Below are 18,827 nucleotides of genomic sequence, written 5' to 3' on the forward strand. Positions count from 1 at the left end.
AAAACCTGAAGACGCCCCAGCGTGGGGGAACATGGTTTTGGCCACATGCATTTCTTTCCTTGTAGAAACATTGAATCACATTTTCATGGTTTTTAACTGCTTATAACATAAAATTTTCACATTTAGTCAACGATTAGAGCCGTCTGCATGTTGTCTGATGGAATTCTCACCACAGGATTGGTAGATTGGTAGGTAATAGCTCCAGGCTTCACAGCCATAGCAGACCTGAACATACCTCCCCCACCCCCCTCAGAAAGTCACCAGATTTACTGGCAAGTCGGACCAGGAGGTGGGAGACTAAAAAAAAAAAAAATTTTTTAAAAGTAGTTTTTCCCCCACTGCTCCCTGGTGCTGCCCTAGGCACCGGACCATGGGTGCCTAGTGGTAAATACGGCCCTGCCTACCATATGTTTGCTCCAGGAAGAGTAGATGCAGGGGGAAAAATGGCATCTTGGGTATGCAAATGATTTTCAGAAGAGTCTGGTAGCGGCTAATGGTGCATTTACACAGGCAGATTTATCTGACAGATTTTTAAAGCCAAAGCCAGGAACAGACCATAAACAGGGAACGGGTCATAAAGGAAAGGAGATTTCTCCTCTTTTCAAAACCATTCCTGGTTTTGGCTTCCAAAATAAATAAATAAATAAACCTGCCTATGTAAACACACCATTACCCCTCCTTCTCTCCATTCAGTAGACATGAACCCTGAGAAAACAGCCTAAGCACCAATGCAGAGCTGCAGTCACTGAGAATATCTCTATTGTACATTCATGTACAATAATCAAGGGAATTAAGATTATTGAAAAAAAAGTAGCGATAAAAGTTTTTGATATGCATGGATGGTTTATACTTTTCAACTCGATCCAATTTAAGTCCCTGGAACATTCACAGACACTGAAGAGGTTTTAATGCACCTCTATTACCAACTAAAAGGCATACGGGCGCTTTGCTTTTATGTTTTTACCAGTCACAAACGTAAGTAAGTATCTCACGGTATTATTATGGAAATTGACAGCTCCTACTCAATCCCTTTGAACTGTCAGTCAGGAACAGGAATGTTCTGGGTGAACAAATAGGCTTTTCCATCTCTGACTGTAACAAATAGTTATTATTGACTACAAAGGGCACTTGAGGAGCAGAGATTTGCTGTTGATTAACAGCTGGGGGCAAAAAGTAGGGACAAATCAGTTCAAGCCATTCTAAAAAGAAGACTGAGCCCATGCCATAGATAAGTGGCCTATTGCTCTGTCTGAGAAAGCCTTTCAGACCCTGAAAATGTATAATTTCTACTAGATCCTGAAGAGCATATAGACATGTAAATGTAAGTCCTTGAGTTGTCCTCTTCTGATCGGGCCCTTACAGAGTCTTTACAACTGTAGCTTAGTTACACTAGTGGCTGGGAAAAGTAGGTAACAATTAACACGGCCTGTGGTAAAAGGTTTCTCTCGTAAACCGGACAACAAATTAGCCAGTGGAATCAGCGAACAAAGTGCGTATGTGTGAATACATACTCACAATACACTTTTCCACAAGTTTTGGCTCCATCTAAAACTCTCATTCGAGTATGAGCTACAGCCTGGAGACTAGCTGATACATGTCCTTCATATACACAAAGGAGTGATGTTGTCCTGCCTATATCTATAAAGCACAATCCCACAAACAGCAGCAGCTAGGACGATTTAGAGCAGTCATGAACAATGACTGCTGTGAATCAAGTGATAAGGTGAGAGCACTTGCTAAATTGTCCCTTTGCCTTTGGCTCACTCCTCCCTTTCCTGTCTATAGGCTTTTATAGGCAGCATTTAACCTAATCCATCTGGAAATTTAATTGTTGCTATTTTTCCCCCAGAGTGGAATGAATGAGGACAAAAACACCTAATAAGTGGAGAGAAAGACATTGCTCTTACAAAATATTACAAATGTTCTTATATTTGCTTTTACTTTTTGATTTATGCAAGGTTTGCTGTAAAGTTAGTGAACCCATAAATCTGCTGACTGGATGGGATATAAATGCCTGGTGTTACCACTATAAAAGGTGCAGGGGGTTTCTAAACAGCAAACAACAAAGGATCAGTCCAGCTCCCGGCCAGGTGAATGCAATACGAGCAGCTTTATTTTCACCTCGCACCGTGCACACACTGCGGCAACCCCTCAAAAAAGACACCAACGCATTTCTGTTGCCAACCACAACCTTAGTCATGGCTAACCTTCATCAGGTAAGTTCACAGCTTAGTGTCTCAGGTACGAGGCGCACGTCGCACCAAACTCCTCCCCCCTAATCACGCCGGCGCCGCGATACACCTGGACTGGTTCACTGGAACACCCAGACAGTAAATTTGACTGTGCAAATAAAAACAACATATAGTGTAAAAGATTTGCAACCATATATAACAACCCCTAACAGTAATGATTATTAGAACAATACAATGCAATACAATACCATCATAGATAGTGCACTATTACAATATCAGCAAATTTTGGCTAGAGAAGTTCATTAAAGTTCATACAGTATGTTAATTTCAATCCTTATATTTTAAAATTTACAGCAATTACAAATTCCAACTCTATGGTTTTTTTGGATGTCATACTGGAGGGTAAGATAGGTCAGACAGTTCACACCAAAAATTACAGAAAAAACATCTCAGGCAACACAACTTTACATGCCACTAGTCACCATCCCCCACACACCATTAAGTCCATCCCGGTGGGCGAATTACTAAGAATGAAGAGAAACTGTGACCATTCAGACAGCTATGAACAGGAAAAAGCTGTATGCATACAGAGATTATCTGATGCTAGATAGAGCATGTAGGTTAGTAGATAAAAGGGACAGGAATTACTCAGAGGCTGTGAAAAAAACAACAATACCGCAAAGAATGTCAGAAGACCCACTTTTGTCACAGATACAGTCCACAGTTTACACACCTAGGCAAAATTAGACAATATTTGCCCATTTTGACATAAGAGGTCACATTAAGAAATATATTGTCCAAAGGCATTGACGTAGTCTCTAGGAGTGCTAAAACAATAGGAGACACCCTCTCACCCTCCTAACCAGAAAGTAGGATCAAAAAACAATCCAGACAACAGACTTGGTTAACTGTCATCATCCTTGTAAAAATTGTCTGTAGGCAAAAACATGCACGGAGTTAAGTGATTCAGATGACACCAAAACTTACAAAATTAACTCTTTTCTTAATTGTAACAGCTAAAACGTAGTGTACATTATCCAGTGCCACACATTGTCATATAATGTACGTAGGGTGCACTACACGAAAGTTGAAGGTACAAGCATGTGAACATTTGCATGATATAAAACATCCAGGTGGCAGGACATTATCTGGGGCATCACGCCACTTTATTGATGTGCATCAGGGTTCTACAAAACCACTTCGCATTTTCGCAATTGAAAAAAAATCTGTGTACCCACTAGAGGAGGCGATGTGCAACAGTTGCTAAAAGATAAAGAGGCATTCTGGATGTTTTGTCTAAATGCATGTTTTCCGCATGGTATGAATTTACGCAAGGAAATGGTCTGCTAGTGGTCTTTCCATTGTCTGCAATTTAATGAACTTCTATAGCCAAAATTTGCTGATGTTGTAATAGTGCACTATCTATGATGGTATTCTATTGCATTGTATTGTTCTAATCATCATTACGATTAGGGGTTCTTATATATGGTTGCAAATCTTTTACACTATGGGGGAGATTTATCAAACATGGTGTAAAATAGAATTGTCTTAGTTGCCCCTAGCAACCAATCAGATTCCACTTTTCATTCCTAACAGATACTTTTGAAAATGTAAGGTGGAATCTGATTGGTTGCTAGGGGCAACTGAGCCAATTCTACTTTACACCATGTTTGATAAATCTCCCCCTATATGTTGTTTTTATTTGCACAGTCAAATTTACTGTCTGGGTGTTCCGGCGAACCAGTCCAGATGTATAGCGGCGCCGGCCAGATGTATAGCGGCGATCAGGGGGAAGGAGTTTGGTGCGCCGCGTACCTGAGACTAAGCTGTGAACTTACCTGATGGAGGTTAGCCATGACTAAGGTTGCGGTTGGAAACTGAAACGCGTTGGTGTCTTTTTTTGGGGGGGTTGCCGCAGTGTGTGCATGGTGCGAGTTGAAAATAAAGCTCGTATTGCATTCACCTGGCCAGGAGCCGGACTCATCCTTTGTTCTTTGCTACTTGCCGATACGCTGGTTGGAGCCTGAGCTGTGAGGCCAAGGTGGAGGCGGTAAGCTGGCTATTGCTTTCTTTCTTCACATGTGCAGGTTGCTAAACAGAACTGTCCTGTTTCTCATATATTACCCATGTAGCTCCAAGCACTCACTGTATATTCATGAGTGTTGTGCACAGTCCAACAACAAGAACTCAATACAACAGATTATCTGGACCATAGATACAACTCTAAAGCACAGTGCAAGCTTACCCCCTCCAAGGGCAATTTTGGCATTATATTTCAAACCTGAAAATAAAATACATAATTGAGACACGGTCCATCAACCTCGACATTGGGTTTGTTCATCTGTAAATGAACACATTTACAGTATATAGAGAGTTCATTCACAGTGTAAGCCAGTAATAAGAGTGCATTGCACTGTGACCCAACAGGAAAACATCACATCCAGCCAGAAATGTTCTGCACACGGTTTGCTGCTGACATTTAATACTCCACAGATACCAGAAGAACTATTAATTGCTGTGTATCCAGAACAGGAGGAGGGAATACCTCCCAACCTTTGTGAAGCAGAGAAAAGCAATTGTATTATTTGATGCTATAACCCACTAACCTGGCTGTAATGATAAAGCACCAAAAATATGATATCGGCAGCAGAAGTATAATCTCTGAAGATGGAAAAACATCCCCCTGCATCTGTAGGACATTTTGGTTTGTGCATCTCACGCCGATGGTGTATTATCCCCCACAGTAGCTGGTATACACTGACCAGCCATAAAATTATTAATAAATCCACCCGTCATAGGATGGCATATAGTATTTACCAAGCAAGCAGTCAAATTTTGGTTAATGTGCTGATAGAAGGAAAAATAGGCAAACTATGTTTATGTCATTAAGCCCTGTCATACACAAAGCTCAAGTGTCAAGTAGGTGGTGCCGAGCAGCTGCATATGCATGCTTCTTCACTCCCTCACCCCTCCCTGCTTTGACCGACTTACAGGGCTCTTCTTTCAGCACTGAGGCCTGTACAACAGTCAGTCAAGGCCATGTGTGTTGAGGAAGGGAGGATTTGTGCATGCTGTGGCTCGGCACTGCCTCCTTGAAACATGAGTTTTTAGTATGACAGAGCTAACAGATTCTCTTAAAAAAGGTTTATTGTTAAAGTTATATGCTATGTCATGATGCCATTATGATGTGAACTGGTTAGTCCTTGGGTGTTAAGGATTGCTGGGCCTTAGTTTTGCCAAGTATCTGGCTTCTACATGAGCATACGTACACATATGAGTACTGGCACAGTTACTTTGTGGCCTGTGGATAGGCCTGTGAACCACACTAAAACAAACTTTAGACAGGTGGAAGCTAGAGGGACTGTGAAAAGCTTACCCTGTTCTTGTAAGACTGACAGTCGTGGTAGACTAGTATATACGGTAGTTTTTTACTTAATAAACAAGTGCAAGAGTACATCCATTACCCCACTAAAACAACAATCCGGTCCGAGAAGACCTACTCAGCATGCACAACGTATGGGGTTACCATGCCCGCCAACCACCCCGATGCCAGACTTAAGACGAGACCTACCAATATGTATTTATGTTTACATATTGTTTATATGTTACAGTCTGTAGATAGAAGAGAAGACACGGGGCTCCTTAGACAATCAGCCATATGAGCGCGAGATGGTAATAGGTTCACTCACCTAAGAGTTTTGTGCTACAGGATAGGCACAACTCTATCTAGCACTTACAACCACCTTCTTCACCGCTGCTCGCTTCAGGTCACTCCCAGTCATAGAACCGCAGTGTACAACATAGAGAAAGTTTCCCAGCTGAAAACATCTGTGATTGTACCCTTCAAATCAGCTTAGTGCAGGTGTATAGGTGTGGAAAATGATTGCCGATTATGTGGCAAGTATATAGTGTATGCAGCTCACCCGCCTTTGGCGGGTCGGTAGATGCTGTATGCCTAAGGAGGAAGGTTCCAAGAGCCAAAACGCATTGTAATTTAATAAAGGTTTTTTGTTTTTTTTTTCTTGTAAAGTCCAATCTACTGATGTGTTTGTAGTGAGCCGCATACACGAAATGGCCACACAAGCGACATTCATTTTTCACCCCTATACACCTGCACTAGGCTCATTCGGGTACCTGTCCGAGATAGATTCAGCTGGGAAACTCTCTACAGTTTACAGACAGGCAGGGTACTACAGCACAACACGATAGCTTTCTAAGACATCTCTTTACATCCTCATATATCCCTTATGTTGTAGGAATCGTGTGGAAAATCACAAATTAACATGAGCGAACCCATCAACAGACATTATCCCCATCTACAAAAGACTAGATCTAGACTGCTATCACTCAGTGGAACTGTACTCATGTTGATGCTGAATGCCTATGTTATGTGGGCAGATGGGCAATCTGTGAAAGCTAGTGACCTAGCGGGCATTAGGGCCCATAGAGATGCAGGATAGGTCTAAACAAGGAGACTGATACAAAACCCTAGGGGCAATGACTAGGTAGGCCCAGGTAGTCACACAGCAAAAACAAAAGTAACTTTGGGTTGCAACCTAACCAAGATTGACTGAGGATTTTGCAGTCCCCGACCCATGACAAACATTGCTTAGCAGTTGCAAAAAAATGTGTATTGCATCCATTAAAGCATGCTGTGTAACCATCTAGCATGCCATACCAGTGGTAAAGAAAAAGTCATCCATTTAACCAAAACGTTTGGGGTCATTGTTAGAAGGGAGTCCACCTCGTGATACATGATTCCAGATAATCCAGACAGTCCGACTGAGTTACCGAGCATGTGTGACCACCATCCCGGAGCATATTAAATAGATGTTATAAAAAAGGAATCAAGAGAACATCAGACGCACCATAGTAAATTTATAAAAATGTAACATCTACACAGCCAAGCTCTCTTTGACAACTATGAAAAATATAGATAGTACTCAGAGTGACTAAATGGCTAAAAATTCATTCTCAAGGGGTTGGTAACTGCCAGGTATTGTATAATAGTTCAGATTGCTTTTCCTCTTCCGTGTTACACTGCCACTCACAAAATTATCGTGCAGCGGTGACCCATTCAAATGACTTGTGTAACCCCCTTTGGTGATCATTGGAAAGCGGCAATACTAATCCCTGCCAGGATTCCAGCACATGAAGAACATAGTGACATACAGAATGAAGAGCACAATACACAGCAAGCCGACCAAGTGTGACTAATGATTGCTTTCCCCTAGTACACGTTCCAGCTCATTGCCCAGAAGCAGGTGACGCACAATATAGACATCTACAGCTGTGTGTCCTCACACTCAAGCCATCAGAGGAACAATTCAATACCCTGTGAATAGACTTATTTATATACAAACACTACAACACAACAAGCATTGAGCAACATTTATACCAAGTCAGTATTCTCTGGAGCATGGAAATAGGAGCAGGAATTTTGGCAGCTTGAAGCATTATCACAATTAAGGGGCACTTAGTCTGAAACAAACACTAGAAGAAAAAAAACCTTTTACATATAAAGTTGTTGTGCAACTGCAATGTCAGCTGAAGTGCCATGTTGTGCGAGTCACTGACACCGCTATTAAGCCACCCCATTTACTAACATTCCAATAAGATGAAAAAAAGGGAGGGGGGACTAAATGACAAAAACTATTTTCTTTAAGTTCCCTCCTCGCCTTACAGGTCTACTTTATGCATTATAGAATACAGGCGTCTCCTTGTGGAAGTAGTTCTTGGGCCTCTCAGGAACAGAGGCCCAGGTGTGACATCTACCTCCGCACTCCCTAAAAGTTGTACCTTCTAAACTGGTTTCCCACTCTTGAGATAAAACACGTACATAGAGCTAAAATATAACAGCGGAGGTACAAAAACTCATGTAAATATTATAGGCAAGTTAATAAAACATTAACATTTTCAACCAATGGAAACAAATTTCCGGCTGCTTCACTCATCTCCTGTTATAACATTTACCTACTCTATCATCAGAGCAATAAGGACAACAATTCAAAGAACTCAATCTTCACATGTATTCTATTAGTTTTTACAGCTATATTTTTACTGGCATATTATAGCTACATTTTTTGATCGACCCGACAGTGACCTGCGGTAGGAGCGGAACTTGAGGCCATTATACTGATGCACCCATAATACACTGTTCTGAACTTAGTCCTTAGAGCTAATGGTGTTTGTAAAGAAAAGGAGCTTGTATACTTGGAACTTGTAGATATGAAATAAGCTTAACTTACCCCCAATCCTTGCATTATATGCAATGCCCACAATACAGTAGGAGTTATTTGCAGATGCTGCCACTTCACCAGCACATCGAGTGCCATGCCTACAAAACGTGAAGAAACATCAAGGTTATGTTGTACAGAATCACGTTTCTATGTATGTTTTATCACAGCTTCCAAACCGCCAACAATTACTATGATGCTAAAGCCAACAAGCAGGAGCCCAGGGCTGAGTGCTGTGCCCTTTCGTCTCCGCTCAGCACCGCTCTGAGGTTTGCTAAAACAGTTACCCTTTAAAGTATCCCAAAAAACCTCCTGAATCCCATCGGCTTATAATAAGTTCACACGCTTCTCTTATATTTTTTTTTACAGCAAGAATAGCAGACTGTGTAATTCCTGCCATCCAAAAGATGGGGACCCTGACGGAATGAAGGCGAGCAGTGATGTGAATCCAGCCTTATACATTTGTAGGCTTCAGATCTAGATAGTAAGTGGAAACGGAAACTAGACAATGTTGTTCATGTATTCTATTGATGGGCTGCAGAGGAGGAAATGAACACCAACCCACATTTACACCTGTATGGGGGTGCTAAGTAGTCTGAAATGCTCTGCAGTTACCAAAATTTTCTCTGCACTTTAAATTATTGTAATCTTTTTTTTTTTTTTTTTCAGGTAAATTGCTAGTAAGATAACAGAACTGCTGGCAATATGGTTCCTTATTATGATTTTAAAGTGTCTATAAAGTAGAACTTTAGTCCCAGATACAAGTCATGCTACCAAACTATATAGATCACTGTGTAAGTAAACTCCAGGTGTTCGTTAATATCCCAGACCCTCTGTTCCTTTAGTCGGGTCTGTGCAGTGTTATAAATAGTATTAAAAAGTGAAATTCATGCAGATGGTTTAGTATATTGTTCATTTTCAAAATCTAATGTGTAAAACTTCACACTATTAGAGCACACTTTTCAGTTTGCAATTACCTATCACGGCTTTCTGAGGCGAGCAAATCACTTCTAAGCTGCATGGATAATCAGAAAAAATAGACTTCTGCTATTAACCTCTTGATAACCACAAGTAGCAACGGCGAACAAAACGAAACAGAACAAAATCAATGCGCCGTCAGCGCTGCCAGTTTTAGAATAGCGAGATACAGCTGCATGCGGTTCATCCACAGGTCCAATGACTCACATGAATTCATCAGAAATATAGAATGCTTTCAATCCAGGTATCCATGGTAAACGTGTCTAAAACTAACCTGCCTTAGGCTTCATAGATATTCATGCGTTTGAACATATTTCTTCATGAGCTTTAATTGCTTTTTTTGACTATTATTTTAATTAAAAATGCAGATGTTATTTTAAAGGCCAGATTCACACATGTCTATTTTGGAGCATGTCCATTCTCTGGGCATCAATCCCTCCACTGAAATTAGTAGGAACACTGAAAGAAATGCTCCTAATATACATGGAATACATTTCAGATACTCAGATACATTTCATAATATATGAAAAGAAGCATTAAATAAGGCACATATACACATGGCTTATTCATGTATGTAAAAAACACATGGCCTATTCATACTGCAACAAGTGTACCCAAACCTATTTGGATTCTACTGTGGTACTGATGGAAAAAAAGGAGCCACAAGTAGTGTTAAGCGAACCTTTCAAAATGTGCGAGTTCGGCAATGTTAGCTGAAACCGAATGCTCTGCGTTTGATTCCCTGAGGCTGCATAAGTATACAGCCGTAGGGAATCCTGGAAAACATGGATACAACCTGACGGACTAACGGACACCGTAGGGCGGTATCCAACTTAGGCTGGATTCACACTTCGTTTTTGCAATCAGTTTTTCGAAAAACATTTTGTGGGCATCAGCTTTTCCATTGACTTACATTATAAAAAAAATAAATAAAAAAAAACACAGGACAAAACACATCTTTTTTTAAAATGTACACAAAAAGAAGGTCAGCTACATTTTTGCGTATGTTAAAAAAGGATGCGTTTTAATCTTTTTTTTTTTTTAATAATGGAAGTCGATGGAGAAACAGATCAAAACGTAGGCACACATGCATCTGTTTTTCCATCCTTTTTTTCGGGGTAGGGATTACGTTGCTGAACCTAAATATTTTGACAGGTTCGCTCAACAGTGGCAACAAGTCTTTCCACACAGCCTCAATTGAAACCAATAGGACACTAACACACTGACTGTGGTTCAGGGTGAACCAATGCACAACACAGTATATGCTGGCCACAATACAGGGATGCAATACGCACTTATTTTCATTGCTGGCATCATATCTTGGACTTGGGTCCTGATCATCTCCATTCACATCATGGCTTGCGAATGGATCCTAAGAGAAAAGAATAATGCATAACACTTATTAATTGGAAAACAACCTATAAAGGAAAATGTCTCTACCTATAGCCCTCATGCTGAGGCAAAACTACACCTTCCACAGTCTGAGGCCTTATTCACACATCCTGTCATCTATGGATCCATATGTCTGTATTCGAGTTAGTGAACATGGTTGTCCATTAGGCTATATACACGATCAGTAGATTACAAGGACACAAACCATTGCTGAAAAAAAAAAGGAAATGACCTAGTGCGGACCCAGATTTTTTTTACGGATCCTCTCATAGAAATCATACAAAGTGTGAACATAGCCTTAACCTGTTTGGAATCCGTATTTCCGGAAAAAAAAAATTAAGATGAGTTATAATTGACAAAAAAAAAAAAAAAAAAAAAGATTTAGGGTGGCTTCACACACACTGGATCCGCAGCGAAATTCGCTGTGGATCCAATGCCAGCTCATCCCTCAGAGAATACATACTGGCAGCAGCAACCCCCCGCCGGCTGGAGCATCAATCACTTGCCTACCGCTCCAGCTTGCTTCTGGGGTTCCCAAAGTCGGCTCGTCCCGCTCAGCCAATCAATGCGCTGCCCCATTGCAGCCACTGATTGGCTGAGCGGAATGTCCAGCCGAGAAACCCCGAAGCAAGCTGGAGCGGGGAGGAGGTGATGTATGCTCCAGCCGGCGGGGGGTTGACTTACATACGCGCAGCAGGATGTCAATCCTGCTGTGAGTATGTATTCTGATAGGGATGAACTGGCTGCGGAATCCGCTGCAGATTCGGTGTGTGTGAAGGTACCCTTACAGAAATATGGATGCACTACATATGGGCAATCCGTAACTTAACGGATTGTACGGGTGGATAGCTGGAGGAATCTACGAACTTTAAAAAAAAATACTGAACGTATATTTTTCAAAAGTGAGCCAGTCACTATTGCACAGAGCCATAATGGTACTCACGCCTCTAATTTTATACAGATAAAGTCTTTTCATGGATTTATAACACATGCAATATAGTATAGAAGAATATATGGCACTTCCTGAAGGTACAATATGATGATCTGGGGACTGATTACTGTATATGGACCTGCTGGTTAGAAATTAAATATACAAACTATTTCTTTAAAAAAGGTAAAACTTTTTAATTGTTGAAAACTTTTTGTAAAAGTTTTTATTTTATTTACTTTACTTACAATTTCTACATATACTTAATACACTAGAAGTTGCCCACTTTATTCTCACTGCTTGCATCTCCCAATGGCTATAACCTCAAGGCATCTGCCTAGATGGCCTAGTCAGAAGCGCAATGCTTTGTAAGAGAACAGATGTTTGTCACTGCAAGGATTTCTTTTATCTTTTTTTTTCACAGTCAATGAAATTGCATACAGATTCCTAAAGACACCTTCCTAGTAACCAGCTGCAAATTCCAATCTTACAGAAACTTGAAGCAAAAACTGAAGGAGAGGATGGGATAAAGATCAATTCACACCAGTGCTTCCATTACACACACCTCCCATAATAAATGCAGCACTCTATATGCCAATACTCTGCAAGTTAATGGTTACAAATATGCCGATATACTCACGTAATTGTGAATAAGATCTGGGTGATTTTTCTCCACTCCATCATCCAAGATACTCACAACTACATTTTTACCAGTGTATCCTCTCTGCCACGCAGCCATAACGTTCATCTCTGATCTGCAGCGGCTGCTTTTATCGCTACAATGCTGAAAATATAAAAATGGTAACATGAATCACAGGTCAGCAGAAAAGTGAATTCAGAAACAGGAGAAATTATCTGGAATCCCTGGTTTCTCATGCAAACCAATGACAAATACATAGTAATGCAATAGCAAGCATACAGCTGTACATACATACATCGGTATGCAGTAGACTGTGTTCACATCATGGTTTTTCCCTCCATTTACCTAATTTATTGTAAAAAACTTCCAATGTATACGACTTAATTCTAGCAGGGGGACCCAATATTAATACACTAGTAAGGGATCCATTTAAGGATATATTGTAAGCATTTACATGATGTATCCATTAAACGGATGCCATTATTGACTAATGGTAACATATGGTGACGTCTCAAATTGATACCATTGGCTATAATGGTATCTACTTAAACTAGATGTTTTGCCACGTCCAGCAGATATAGTCCTTTTCAAATTGTCGTCAACCTGTTTATCTGCACCTATGACCATATAAAAGGAATAAAGTAGTTAGGAAATCTATAGCCTGTGCCGCATATTTTTCAGTCTTTAGAAATGGAGCCATCTGTGCTCCCCATGCTGCACATTATCTGCTCAGGCCTATATCATCTAAAGATACAAGCTTCTATGGCAGACAGTGGCCAAATGGAGAGTGCCCAACCATTCTACTAACAATAAGCCAGCAATGCATAAGGCATCACTGGTTTACTCTTCAGTAAGTGGAACAAGGGAGTCCCCGCTCCACCTTTGGAGTTTCAGTGGTGCTCTACAGTGTTTGTGTAGGGTACCATAGAAACTATTGTGTAAGTGACCAGGGCCGTATTAATAGCTGCTGCCCTAGGCACTAAACCTGAAGACGCCCCATCTTCACACACCAGTTAGCAACGTGAAGAAATGGGAGTGTAGTTTTGGTTACTTGCATTTCTCTACATGTAGAAACATTGTCTGAATTACGTTTTTCATGGTTTTAACTGCTTAAAACAAACAAATTTCACAAAATGATCGGTAGATTGGTAAATAATAGCTCCAGGGGTCTGATTTAACACTGCAACACCAGACCTGACCAATACTACTCCCTGGCAAGTCTGAATGGGAGATGGGAGGCTAAAAAAAATTAAACAAAAAAAAAAAGTTGCTACCCTCCTGAAAGGGTTCCTAGTGGTAAATACGGCCCTGTAAGTGACCGGAAACGTGTATACATCACTGATTACATAGACTGCTCCATGCAGAATGCACGGGCTACAGCTGTATATTGGTCAGATTGGCAATGTAAGGTGGTTACACATTTGGCATGTATGCAAAGAGCATGCAAAAAAAGGGAATCCACACAAGGGATCCCAAATAATTCTTGCTAGACAATAAATAATATATCACAATAAATCTTTATTATTACAGTTAAAAAATTACATTAAAAACAGATGGCAAAAAAACAGTATCATACACCAAAAATTGGGGAGAGGGGACATACATCAGATTAACAGATTGACATTCCTTGATAAAGCGAACGCGAAACGTGCGTAGGGTGAGTAGGTAGAGGGGACATCACATGTATATGCAGTTACCAGTGGTAAATGTGGGTCTATGTATATAGGTATATACTTTTCTGTATTCATCAATTTACTGTGGATTTGGTATACACCAATTTAATTTAGGTTGAACCCCCTTTTTTATTGGGTCGGTGACTATTATTCCTAGCACATTTAGAAATATATTTTGGATTACATCCACATTTTTATTGCTTTATAATTTAGAGCTTTATACATTCACAATACACTTTGTTTCATTTAGTCACATACTGGTATTTGCTTGTACGTATACACACACATACATATATATTTATTTATATATTTATCATGAATATGTGCAATATACTATTATATAAGGATATGTTAATCTGATGTATGTCCCCTCTCCCCAATTTTTGGTGTATGATACTGTTTTTTTGCCTTCTGTCTTTAATGTAATTTTTTAACTGTGAAATAATAAAGATTTATTGTGATATATTTATTGTCTAGCAAGAATTATTTTGGATCCCTTGTGTGGATTCCCTTTTTTTTGCATGCTAAGTTGCATTTTTTGCGCATAGGACAGAATATTTAGGGCGTCTTGTGGTATATAATCGATGTATGCAAAGAGCTTATCTTCTGAAAGCGCTAGACATCACAAATATGATGTGAACATAGCCTAACATATAAATACTGTACAAGCTCTTGATTTCTGCCTTAATTCAAATTTAGGCAGCTTCTGAAAGCAAGACATAAAGCTAGTCTCACAATGAATGGCCCCACTTCTGCCCAACCATGAGGAATCACTAATACATCAATGGGTTTGAAATGACTTCTATGTGCCTACTGTGAACAGACTACTTAAAGATGGGTTCATCTGGCACCCAGCCGTGTGGGCTCTGTATCATATTAGAATTACAGCACTGAGCAGTATACTTACCAGATACCACATGTTAGACCAGATGGGGTCATTAAAGTACAAAAGGTTGGGGTCTGCCCGAATGTGCCTTTTAACCCTTTTCTTTATTTGCTGCTGCTGCACCCACTCTACCTGTACAGAAAACAAGAGATCTGATATATTAGTTACCCCAAGTCAATACTTGTACACTCACAGTAAGTTATAAGCGATCCATCAAACAATACATCTATGACGGTATCTATCACAGAAAAAAAAAAAATACAATTATTTTTTTCCTATTTCAATTACTGTTCAGCCTTGGCAGAAAAACAATTGTGCTTTATTCCATGTTTAAACTCAATAAACAGGACCTAAGGGGACAAGTGACACGCTGAGAATTTAATAAGCAGTTGTTCACCTACAGGTCTCCGAAAACATTGGAAATCATCTGAATTTATGTCGCTTTGCTGGCTATGACGTTCTAGCCAAAGCATCGGACTGAGCAGCTAACATTTAGGAACACTAGATCTATTGATTATAAAGCATATAAGCAAAACATCCTTTTATAACAAACACCGGAGTCTACAGACCAATCCAGTCATTGTGAAATACTGCAAAGCTGGCTCTTCAACTCGCAATAATATGAGAATTTAATCATTAGGCTGAAAATTACAAAGGAAAAAAAAATCTCCCTAAAAGTAGTTTCCAAGAGCTGTCAATAACCCTATTAGCCTCTAAGGAAAAAAAAGATAAAAATAGAGCAAAATCTATTTTTTTGCAGTGTTCCTGTGATGTCCACCCACATGCTTCACATGGCTAGCAGTAAGCGCAGCAAGAAATTGCTTGCACATTTGAGTAGAGAGTCTCATAGCAAAGGGTGGTGCGAAGAATTATAATCTGGAAGTATCACAGCTCAGAGCAAAACCAGCTTTGCCGCATCTAGTTTCACAGAGGTGAATTTTTTATTTATTTATTTATTTATTTTTTTTAAAAGGAACCTTTTCTGTCTTCTTGCACACATATACATTATATATATATATATATATATATATATATATATATATATATATATACACACACACACACACTTTAACATTTTATATTATCTCTATCTATCTATATACACAAAAAACAGCGAAAAATGCAACAGCTCACCGCAATGGCAAGACGTAGACCCACTACAGACATGAAAATAGTTAAAAGCAGCCCCCCCCCCCCCCCCCCCCGACTGCTAAAAAAAAAAATTCCCCCAAAAATAATGAGGCTTTTGGTTACCATTTGCTAACCGTGTAAACCACCCCACCTCGATAAGGTAGCCTCATGCTCGGGGCGGACCAGAGCATTTGTGAATGGTGTTCTAGGAGAGCTGACCAAATTTGTCTTTTCTTCTGTGTTCCAGATGGGGGAGTGGCTGCCTCTACTTGGTCGTGCACTCCACCCATGCCACCCAGGAGGTGCAATTATTTTTGCATGTATAAGACGGATCTTGCATGCCCAGAGCATAGGAGTATTGTACACCATGGAGAGGCCATAGTACAGTGTGTGGGGTGGTTTGCACTGTTGCAAGTGGTAACCAAAAGCCTCATTTTTGTGGGAATTTCTTTTTAGCAGTTGGGAGGGGCTGCTTTTAAACTATTTTCATGTCTGTAGTGGATCCACATCTTGCCATTGCGGTGAGCTGTTGCATTTTTCTGTTTTTTTTTTGTGTTTACAATTTCAGCCATAGCAACGCGCTCCTGCCTTATGTGAATGGTGTTCTAGGAATCTCTATCTCTATACACACACACATATAGTCAGTCACTATATTCACATTATACACATACATACACATACACACACACACACCTCACATTGCGGCTTTGCTCCAGTCACTGGAAGACATAAATTGCAATATCAGGCACAGTCCATAGAGATCAGGTTATAACAGATGGAGTAGTTCTTTCCACATACATAAGGTTGTATAAAACTTAAGTTTTAAATAAAATAGTAGCAGGACGATAAAACTAGTAGCTTCCTTCCTAACATTCACAGATGATCAATAACAGTAATAGTAACTGATTTCATTCTGCATTTGTAACTCCTGCTTTCCACATGAATGTATCACCCTTTAGAAAATTAGCATTTTAATTGCATTAGACTGCTAGAGTTTATATACAGAATTACAAGTATTAAAGACTGCAAATCTACCCAGGAATAGACAGCATTGTATATAGAAGGGAATAGTTGCAGAATTTTCAGTGATACTTTACTAGTGCCCTAGATGTATCAGCAGTACTGGATTTGGTTATGCGGAAGGAAACCGTTAAAGTTCTAGCAGAAGTTGGTTGTTAAATTGCTATGGAAAATTTTGATTAGCAAATAGGAAAACATTTCATAATATCTCCAGATAACTGCGGAGGTGTCAGCCTGGGGCACCAGAAGTATTGCAAAACTACAATTCTTTAGCTCTGACTGTCCAGGCATGATGTTTCTCTTATGGCTCTACTAGGCATTGCTTCCACCTAGCCAAAATCCTGCACCACACTGATGAGGGGCAACACCCCGAAACAGCTGTATGTGGATGGTAACCTAGCCTTGGTTTTTCCCTTGTCATTACATTGACTTATAGGGCCACTTAATATGGGGGCTTTGGTGGTTTCCCTACAGGAGCCACCCCTTGGCCGGGTCCTTTCCAGAGGGATATCTTCCTAGTCCTGTGTTTCGAGACTCTTAAATAAGGCTTTTTTTTGCATTTTCATGATGGGAATTGTAGTTTTGCCACAGCTTGAGGGCCTCCAGTTTGACACCTCTGTGTTAGACCATCAGTAATCTTTTACTCATGTGAAAGAACAAATTAGGCCACTTCTGAACCATTTCATCTCCTAAGCAATTGCAACATTCACCCTCCAACCCTAAGCCAACCCGCTTACGTTTTTTTTTTTTACGAGCTGGAACTTGGTTCATTATTTGCTTACAATTATATTTTAAGAGGCCGCTAACCCTGACTTCAATAACACAAGAGCAAATTTCTTACAACATCCAAGAACAATAAAATTAAGATTACATCATATATTACATAAAGCAAAAAAGTCATATGGAAATACCATGTACCAGAAATTCTGAATATTTACAAACATGAGTCACATTAATTGTCACATACTTCACGTCTAGAAATAGCCTCATTAAAATATGAAAAAATAATATACAGGCAAACCTCCTATTTAGAAAGGAAACATGTTATGAAAGAAAGAACACCAAAATATTCCCCGCATTGGGGGGCCTACATAAATGGACCATTCAAAATTAAAAAAACAAACAAAAAACTAACATTAAATTAGAGGTTGTCCGAGCAAAATTAACTTGTCCCCTATACTAAGAGCCGAGTAAGCCGGTAAGTGCTTACTCTGCCCTTTCCGGCGAATCCATAGGAATGAATAAAGCCGCTGGTCACGTGACTGTACCCACCTGTATTCATAACAAAGAAGCTGAGGACCCAATGTGGAGATCGGTCAGGGGTATGGAATTCGGATCCCCAATGATCTTTTACTTGTCCCCTATCCTGGACAAGCTTATCTAAACAGCACCTGTCTGTCTCTGCACTGTGTAAGGGTATGTGCGCACTGCTTAAAACAGATGGAAAATCTGTCGCGTAATCAGTCGCTCGTGCCCGCGAGTCTCCGCCCGTGTCATAGACTTCATTCTATGCACGGGCAGATTCATTCATCCGTCCAAAGAATGAACTTGATCATTCTTTGGATGGAGCAAGAAATCCGCCCGTGCATAGAATGGAGTCTATGACACGGGCGGAGACGCGTGTGAGCGGCGGATTACGCAACAGATTTTCCGTCTGTTTTAAGCAGTGTGCACATACCCCAATGCAGGAGTTAATCTAAGGTCAATTTACTTGTGACCTTCCTCCTGGCCTCACAGAGTGCAGAAAAGAA

The 18,827-nt window shown here is 40.1% G+C and overlaps 1 protein-coding gene across 3 annotated transcripts in view; it reads right to left on the reverse strand.

Annotated features, from left to right (window-relative positions):
* Positions 1 to 18,827, reverse strand: part of PCSK6 (proprotein convertase subtilisin/kexin type 6) — a 319,024-nt gene that overhangs the window by 57,568 nt on the left and 242,629 nt on the right. For all 3 annotated transcript variants that reach the window (XM_069985423.1, XM_069985426.1, XM_069985416.1), the window contains 4 exons: positions 14,947 to 15,057; positions 12,367 to 12,510; positions 10,702 to 10,778; positions 8,441 to 8,529 (listed from right to left, as the gene is read on the reverse strand). In XM_069985423.1, coding sequence (XP_069841524.1) covers positions 8,441 to 8,529; positions 10,702 to 10,778; positions 12,367 to 12,510; positions 14,947 to 15,057 — 421 coding nt within the window. The remainder of the gene's footprint in view (positions 1 to 8,440; positions 8,530 to 10,701; positions 10,779 to 12,366; positions 12,511 to 14,946; positions 15,058 to 18,827) is intronic.

Source organism: Dendropsophus ebraccatus, chromosome 1 (genome assembly GCF_027789765.1).
Source record: "Dendropsophus ebraccatus isolate aDenEbr1 chromosome 1, aDenEbr1.pat, whole genome shotgun sequence".
Taxonomy (NCBI): Eukaryota; Metazoa; Chordata; class Amphibia; order Anura; family Hylidae; genus Dendropsophus; species Dendropsophus ebraccatus.